Source organism: Nesoenas mayeri (assembly GCF_963082525.1).
Source record: "Nesoenas mayeri genome assembly, chromosome: 8".
Taxonomy (NCBI): Eukaryota; Metazoa; Chordata; class Aves; order Columbiformes; family Columbidae; genus Nesoenas; species Nesoenas mayeri.
In genome coordinates, this window is record NC_137554.1 from 28,871,168 (window position 1) to 28,880,390 (window position 9,223).

At 49.0% G+C, this 9,223-nt stretch overlaps 1 protein-coding gene across 1 annotated transcript; it reads left to right on the plus strand.

Annotated features, from left to right (window-relative positions):
* Positions 1-645: 645 nt before the first annotated feature.
* NPHS2 (NPHS2 stomatin family member, podocin) lies at positions 646-7,069 on the plus strand (the record flags this gene model as incomplete). The annotated part of the gene is made up of 8 exons (XM_080348751.1): positions 646-922; positions 2,146-2,249; positions 3,752-3,824; positions 4,129-4,211; positions 4,478-4,681; positions 5,387-5,442; positions 6,257-6,335; positions 6,791-7,069. The coding sequence occupies 8 exons, from the start codon at positions 646-648 to the stop codon at positions 7,067-7,069; spliced, it is 1,155 nt and encodes a 384-aa protein (XP_080204877.1).
* Positions 7,070-9,223: the final 2,154 nt, after the last annotated feature.

The following is a 9,223-nucleotide window of genomic DNA, read 5'->3' on the forward strand; positions in this document are numbered from 1 at the left end:
AGGAAAGTTGTGGACCAGTTGATGTCCTGCCTTGTTAAAATGTGAGGTGACCCTAGAGAGAGGGAGTTTGCTGTCAACATCCCACCACTGTGCCAGACAAAAGGTTTCTGGAGAGCAGACCAGAGTGAGATGCTACTCACCCAGCAATTCTCTGCAACACCCCCTCCAAATACTCCTGAGTTAAGCCACTGGTCTCACAGGTAAAGGTTTTTCATCCTGATGCTTATTGTTCTGGGCCATTCTCACCGTTTCAGGACTTCAGAGCCACATGTCTGATGGTTATTTTTAGGTTGCTTTTCAACGTCTTTGCAGAAAACAGCTATCACAAATCAGCTGAGTGCTTCTGGTTGTATTTTATTTCCAAAGGAAGATACAAACAGGATGTCCTCCTGGAGTCCATCCCATCCAGGTCTAACCTTCCTTCCCATCTCCGCAGCAGTGTGTGATGGGAGCAGAGCAGCTGGGAACCAGCTTGCTCACTTCACTGTCCATTACGTTTGACAAGCCTGTGATGAATTTGAAACAAGCCTCCTTGATCTGACACCTCCCCTCTCTCCTCCCCAGCTGGGTTTTCCTGCCTGCAGCAATAAATTTGAGCACAAATCCATTCTACTCCCACGGGCAGCTGCGTGCTCCTCAGCACAGATGAGGATGGATAAGAGGTCTCGGAGCAATTCCAGGGAGTCTCATAAGAGACACAGAGACTCACCAGGTACACAGAGCAAACGGGAGAAGAGGGAGAGCAGCAGAGAAGCCGGCAAAAGAAGGGGCGACACAAAGCAGGAGAAAGCAAAGGAGATCAAGAGCACCACAGGGACCGACGGTAGGGTGCACACATCCACAGTGGTGGATGTAGATGACGTGATATCTGATGAAGAGATGGAGGCGATAGCGTTGCTGGACAGCGAGCAGCAAGAGGAAGGTATGGCTTACAGAAGGGAAGGGGCTGGAAAGCTATGGGTTCATTTGCCCTGTGTGGTCACAATGTGACTCTGCTCTCTGCATGGTGAGTGTCTCCAGCCCCACCTTGCACAGACACGTAGTTATCTTCAGGATAGGATATGGGAGACTTCAGCCAGCCTCCCAGCCAGCTTCTGCAGTCAGTCCTGGCTGATAGCACAGCCTAGCACAGGAATGAACTTCACTATGAGCAGTTACATCCCCAGCATCCTTCATGTATCAGCTCACTGCTCCCCTGTTCTGTTCATACTCTGTTGCGTTTCTCCCTTGCCCTTCTTTGGGTAGATGGAGGTTTTTTTGTGAGATGGCTAGGCCTCTTTGGACCCAGCATCACTACAGATGCTCTATTACAGGATGTGTATTACAGGAGCCCATGTCACTTGTCTGCTTCCACACTGGCAGTTCTGCTGCCCTGGAGTGACACAGAGCTTCAGACTTGCTCCTGTCTCTCTGGGAACTGATTTTTCGCAGCTGCCTCTTCCTGCCTGGAGTAGAAGAGTCCCAGCTAGTTAGCAGTGCTGTGAAGGTAGAGTCATCACACAGTTTTTTGGGATCTGAACCTCCTCAGAAACCAGTGACTCTGCAGAAAGCTCCAAAAGCAAAGGGGAAGGGATGGAAGGGCTAGAAGGGATTAAAAACAGGAGGAATGCAGAGATGCCAACTTCACTGCTAGAAAACATAGTCCCTCCTCTGGGCTTGGTCCCGCTGCATTAGGGAGCTGGGATGCCACCAAAATTCTATTCCAAAAGGACCTGAGATACTCTGATAGGGAAGGGTAGTTCAGGCTGTGCATGTTGAAAGCTATGTCTTATTTTAAATCTTTCTCTTGGCCATTAACTTATCTCTACAGATAAGCATTTGGGATTCCATCTCAGCCAGCAAGCTGCCCATTCCAAGCCTTTCAATGCAACTTGGTAGCCACAGGTCTTCAAGCTAAAGGCTACTCTTTAGTCAAGGTGCTATGGAGAAGCATGGCCCAATTTCTGACAGTAAAGCAGAAACAAAATCTGTCAGCCCATGGTAGCAGCTCCTGCATTCATTAACACAGCTCCAGAGAGATAAACAATTCACAGACACCCGATTTAGGCAAACGACAACACTGAAGCTGATCCATGCAGGCACTTGTCAGGCTATCAGTATTTTGGGAGCAGTCATCTAACACAGTCATGTTGGATTTCTCTCCAGGTGTAAAGTCTCCAGGTCTGGGTGTCTGTGAGTGGCTTCTGACCATCTTATCTTTCATGTTCGTCATAATGACCTTCCCCATTTCTGTCTGGTTCTGCATGAAGGTGAGAATAGTCATGGGGCCTCTCTAGGTTTGGGCTTCAGTGTCTGATGTGGATGTAACTCACTGATTCAGCATGTGTCAGACATGAGCATAAAGTTGATGTAAGGCTCTATTTACACTTCTTCAGCTCTTATTAATTTTTACTTATCCTTTATCATATGTTACTGCAGCAGAGGGCTGCACAGGGATCCAGCCACTACCTGTCAAATACTCCTGCTTCAATATCAGCAGGCAAGGGCTTAGGTTTCTCTTTTTTTAAAACAAATTGCAAGTCTGTTCACTTTCAAAAATAACCTTCAGACTACCCATCCCAGAGATGTTCGCATTGCAGCAGCAGGGTAAATAAGTTTTGAGTCATAAATTTTGAAATAATAAATTTTGAATCAGAAATTTTGAAATTTTATGTATTAGAAGGGTGGTGGTTAGCAGGTCAGGGAGGTTCTCCTTCCCCTCTACTCTGCCCTGGTGAGACCACATCTGGGATATTGTGTCCAGTTCTGGGCCCCTCAGTTCCAGCAGGACAGGGAACGGCTGGAGAGAGTCCAGCGCAGGGCAACAAAGATGCTGAAGGGAGTGGAGCATCTCCCGGGTGAGGAAAGGCTGAGGGAGCTGGGGCTCTTGAGCTTGGAGAAGACTGAGGGGTGACCTCATTAATGTTTACAGATATATAAAGGGTGAGTGTCAGGAGGATGGAGCCAGGCTCTTAGTGACAACCAATGGTAGGACAAGGGGTACCGGGTTCAAACTGGAACACAAGAGGTTCCACTTAAATTTGAGAAGAAACTTCTTCTCAGTGAGGGTGACAGACACTGGCCCAGGCTGCCCAGGGAGGTTGTGGAGTCTCCTTCTCTGCAGACATTCAAACCTGCCTGGACACCTTCCTGTGTAACCTCATCTGGGTGTTCCTGCTCCATGGGGGGATTGGACTGGATGAGCTTTTGAGGTCCCTTTCAATCCCCACCATTCTGTGATTCTGTGATTTTAAGAGAGATTGATCTCTCAGTTAATAGCAGACTTTCTAGCATGGCTACAAGTAGGCATATTTTGATTCCCACTCCTCAGGAAATTTTGCATGCCTCTTGTTCTCAGTTAAAGGATCAGTATTATGGCTCAGAGTTTACACATGTGAGTACATGCACACCTGGTTCCCTTGGAGGCCAACAACCAACAGGTAAAATTTTAGCTTGGAGTGTTCAAGTTTGGCCAGGCTATAAGGAAACAGAATGCTGGCCTCATCCTGGGAAACTCTGGGCAGCTCTAACACAGGCTGCTCTCACCACATCTCAGGCTGTCACAAAGCTGCTCTAATGATGCTCACACACAAGCCAGCGAGCACTTTTGGGCCAGGTTCTCTGTGGGGGTAGAGGGATCCAGTGACAGGTGACTCCACTAGCTCACAACTACCGAAATCCTTCCTTTGCAGGGCTTTCCCAGAACAGACATCCTCCCATTTCCCCAGTCCTACATCTTCCTCTCCAGCCTAACTTTTGTTTCCCTCTGCAGGTAGTGCGGGAGTATGAGAGAGCCATCGTTTTCAGACTTGGGCGTCTTCTCCCGGGCAGAGCTAGAGGGCCTGGTAAAGTGTTTACTGAGCCCCCCCCAGCCATGTGTCTCCTCTTCTTCATGCTCTACTAAAACTCACTTGCTGGTGTCCTTCAAGCAGACACAGCCAGACAACAGATGGGATGTCTTTGCTCCCTTTCTCTTAGGGCCAGTAGCTTTTAATGGCTTTTCCATTGACAGAAATGGCCTCAGAATTTGTGCCTATGTATTGCTCTTCCTTTGTAGTTCTGTATGCCAAATCCTCCCCTGTTCCCCAGAGCAAGAGGCAATTTCTTTGGTTCTGATGATCAACAGCTGCCTTTCTCTTCTTCCCACAGGCCTTTTCTTTTTCCTTCCCTGTCTGGACACGTACCACAAGGTAGACCTTCGCCTCAAAACCCTAGAGATCCCATTCCATCAGGTATGGCTGACACTTCCTATATTAATTTTTGGGTCTCTTTCTCATTACTTCTCCCTGTGACTGGTCATGGACTCAATGGCAGCCCTGATTTTGCCTTGATAAGCAAGTAGATTATGCTTACAGTAGTGATTCTGGTTCCAGGTCACAAAAGACCAATTCATCAGCCATAAGATACTCTTCAGCATTGCTGGCTCTCAGGATCTTGCTACAGATCTTACCTCAGAGCTGCAAAAACAGCTGCGTCTTCCCTAATGTCTTCTGCTTAGGTGGTGACCAAAGACATGGTTACCTTGGAGATAGATGCTGTCTGCTACTACCGTTTGGAGAATGCCTCTCTTCTCCTCACCACCCTGACCAGCATCTCCAGCGCCATTCAGCTGCTGGTGCAGACCACCACAAAGCGCCTCCTGGCACATCGAGCCTTCTCTGAACTTCTCTTGGAGAGGAAGAGCATCAGCCAGGAGATAAAGGTGCTTCCACAGGGGGGAGACAGCAGAGCAAGGGGTGAACTGGGGCTCTACAAAGACGCCCAAGTGATCAGTCCCTCAAAATCACAGACACTGGTTTGCAGAAGGGTACAATAACATGTGTGTCCTCCACAGAAAAATGAGAGATTTATCTCCTGGGGTTATTTTTGGCTTGCATTACTTTAGGGGAAGGATATACAGTGTGGGCCACACAGGTGACCATGGTGAATAGCAGACAGTATGGTGTGTGGGGCATGAAGGAACCACTTCATCAGTGCTTTGTGATACCCCAGCTTCAGTATTTACCCCAGAGACGAGATTCTCGTAAGAAATTTATTCTGCAGCCTGAATGAGCTGCCACAAACCCAGTACACACGGGATCTCAAGCAGCAGGTCTTTGTGGCCATGACACTTGTACATGATGATACCAGTCAGGAACTGAATGTTTCCTGTCGAATAGAAATGTTTCCACACTTGAACCAGTATGGACTAGTTAAATCATGCTAAACCCATGGAGCAAACACAAATCAGAAGTAGAGTGAGTGAAGTAATTTTATTTCTGAGGGGCTTCACACAATAGCACACAAAAACTAATAAATCTTCCTTACTGTCTTGAATTAATGTCCTTGTGCTGTCTTACAGCTTGTAAGGGGCATAGGGCAGGGCTGGTGTTCTCCCCATGCTGTAAACAAATTGTCTGCTTCACAGGTGGCTTTGGATGCGGTCACGGGCTGCTGGGGGATCAAAGTGGAGAGAACAGAAATGTAGGTAGGACATGCTGGTAGAGGGGACTTATCCTGTTCTTTGCAAGTACCTGTCCTGCTCACTGCTGCCTGCTTTGCCTCTGGCTCTCTCCCTCTAGCTATTCTGCAGAAGGCAAAGCCTTTGCCTTCCTGCTTTCCCTACCCTTTTCAGCCTCTGCATCATGTAACACTTCCATGTATGAAGACTGTGCTTGCTCCTGGCACTGACACCCAGGGCAGGATCCTTGGCTGGGATCTCATCACCATTTCACTGCTGCTGCAGGCAGAGTTTCCACCCACTTCTGGAAGCCCAAGAGTTGCAGCAGGCACCAAACACCGTGTCCTCCTCCAGATCAAAGGCTCCAGAGTCTTGGCACTGGTTGGGATGGGCTCATCACTCAGAGGCCCATGCAGAAAGGTGGGACATGCTGATCACATAGAGGGCCATGAAGGAGAGAGCCAAATGGTGAATGAGTAAATCCATGAACAGAAGGAAATCCCTGTGCCTGTCTTAAGAGCAGTCTCCCAGGGGATTCTCTGCTGTCTCACAAAGAGTGAGCTTAGGCTTCAAGCCTCAGAGAGAAGCTGTCACTTTGCTGCCTAGTGATCATGCAAGCCTGGTCTTTAGAAAACCAGGCTGGAAAAGAAGGATGGGAGTGGAGGTAGAAGGCTAAAGTGAAACACACAAAGAGGGATACCCAGAGAACAAAAACCACAAGTGATCTACTCTGCAGAGACTGACTGATAAGCCCATTCCAAGCCTCAGACTGACCACCCAGTGCTGTCAGAAGATTCTAGAGCCCAGCTAATCCCTGTCCCTTCCTTTTTACTGCAGCAACAATGTGCAGCTGCCTGCTGAAGTCCGGCAGTCCCTGGCTGTGGAAGCAGAGGCTCAGAGACAAGCCAAAGTGCGGGTATGCCAACCCTGAATACCCCCCTACTCCTTCCAAAGCGTCCCTCCTTCCTTTCCCACCCCTGCTTTGAGGTCCCTGGGAAATGCTATACAAGGGTAGAGCTCTGGGAAGACACATCTCCTTTAATTTCTGTCCAAGAGCTGTGTCTAGCAAGGGAACCTGCAGCAAGAGTCTGAGCCAGCCCACTGGAGTGTCAGGTCTGGTACCTGGCCTACAGGTAGGACAGAAGGACACAGAAGTCTGGGGTTACCCCCAGGCCCACAGTGATCCCCATGGGTAATGTTGTCCTCCCACAAGCTTATCTTGGAGGCTGCTCTCTCCCATGATCTTCAGACAGCAAGAATATTATAATCACACTGGCTCTGGGAATTTCATGGTGGCAACCTCCATTTGTAATGAAGAGTTCACGCCTCCTTGCTCCCAGCCTCACAGAAACCTTCTTTGTTCTTTGGTAGGTGATCGCTGCCGAGGGGGAAAAGGCAGCATCCGAGTCCCTGCGGATGGCAGCCGAGATCCTGTCCAGTGCCCCTGCTGCTGCTCAGCTCCGTTACCTCCACGCTCTGCACTCCCTCACTGCAGAGAAACCTGCTGCTTTCATCTTGCCCTTGCCTCTGGATGCCATGAACCTGGTCTCTTCAGCTACTCACAGTCCTCCGGCCGTGAGCAGCCTCCTCACAGACACCACAAAGCACCCAGAAAGCCCGAAAGACAAGAAGGACTCACCCATGCTCTAAGAGCTGTCCCAGAAATAGTTGCCACGTTTCCCCTGGTCAGTCCTGCTCAGAGAGGAGCAAGAAGGGAGCCCACCAGCAGGTCCTGGAGCAGAAGAGAAAGCAGTGGAGGCCTATAATATAAAGTGGATTGTACATGGAAGACGACTCCTGCTTGTTTTGGAAAGGGAAAAATACGGAGCACAAGGAGCAGGGGCGGGATGCGTGTAAGCAGGGGGTTGAGGGAAGAAGGGTGTTGTCCCTTCACAGAGCCCTGACACCCTAAGGTCTGGCCTTGGGGACTGCTCCATGCTGCCCCATCACCTCGGCAGAGAGGACACACTAGCCCCTGTGTGCTTAAATGCCCCCATTCCCAAACTGAACAGCAGGGCAGGTGAGGTGGGAGCCCAGCAGTCGCTGGGGGAACAGAAAGGGACTCAGCAACAAGGTTTTACAACAAGGGAACAAGCTGGGTCCTGTGTCTCATAGCATGTCTCCCTGGATATATGATTTCGGTCACCACCCATGCACACAGACATACACATGCAGGCAGACAAGGTGTTTAGCTCTGGTTCTAGAATAGGAGGAAAAGGAAGAGGAGGGAAGGGCAGGCTGTGCAAAGGGCAGGCTGTGCTGCTGCTCGCTTCCACTGGGGGGTGAGGCAGGACAAGCTCTGAGCTTGTGAGTGTGTCTAGAATATTAGAGTTGACCCTTTTAACCAGCTCCCACTGAGCTGACAAGGGGGAGTCCAGCTCTGCTGGGGATGAACCAGCTGAGAGCCTCGAGAACACAATACTTTTCCCTCCTGCAGCTGCCTTGGCAACCTCTACACACAGGGAAGGAACAAAGTCCTCAAAACTCCCATATAGCTTTCCTGCCAACACCTATTTGAAAGGACCAGGAATGTACAGCTACTGCAATCCTTTCCTTTGGCAAAGACAGGGAGCACTGTCAAAGGAAATACTGCTGCACTCTCTTTCTCTGATCCTGCTGCCATTTGCGCGGACCTCAGTTCTGTTCCTGCCCTTTTACTTGACCTGCAGCATCTCCCCTCGCTTCAAAGCAGACATCCCCTGTACAGCCATTCCCAGAACCAGCCTTCTGCTGTTGGTTGCCTCTAGAGGCCAAGACAGAGGACACTTTGTGGCCTTTCTCTTAACTGTCCACATTGCAGTTGGCCATCACACACATGCCTAGCAAGGGTTACCCTGGCGGTTGCTCACTCTTGTATTTTTACTAAATTTTCCAGTCCCTCTGTGCCTGCTGGTAACGCTCACACACATTAATTGGTAATATTTCTGTTAAATACAGCTGTGTCACAAGGATGGCATGCAGGTACTGGGTTAATACTGCTGCAAAAGGACAAGGATCCTACTTGTACTAAGTACCACATATTCTGTATTTAATCAGCCCCTTCAGCTCCCTGGAGTCCCTTTCTGAACACTCAGTGCTCCACAAGTATTTGCAAGCCTTTTAACAGCAAGGACATGCAGCAAACTGGCCTGGGAAATGGGACACATCCACCTGTGAAGTTATATTGGGGGTCACTCAAGCTCCAGATGTAACTTGACATCCATCCAAATCCTTCTGCCCCTGTAAAGAGGGCTGCAGGATGGTTGTGGCTTCTGCTTGTGTGTCTGTAACAGATCTCAGGAGTCATCCACTCATGGAAAACTAGCTCTGGGAAGTGGAACAGCTCTGTGATCTTCCACTGGTGAACATGAGCTGTGTAGTTACTTCTCTAAGGCTGGTTCTGGTTATTTCTCATGCTGCTGGAATAGGCACCTGTTTACCAGCCTAGTGCTAAAGGGTGAAAATACTACATGGAGTGAGCTGCAGATGATCCCTTCTCTGGTCAGTTCTCTGGCTGCATTTCTAACTCTGTGTAAAATGTTCCATCCTTGGCACATCAAGGACTAACATCTCTACAGATAATGTCTCAAAGGAATGACACTGCCTGAAAAACAACTGTCAAGAGACATGCAGCACTGCACCAGGGGACACACATTAACCTATTTGCACTCATACTTGCACAAGTCAGGCATAGTTTTTTCAAACATGTAACTTTTCTGCAGTTACAGAAAAGGCAAATGATAGTTAAGAGCATCCTCAGTTCCAAAGAATACACCTTGCTCCAGCAGGGTCTTCTGTCTTTTACATATACAGAGCTGGCAGAAA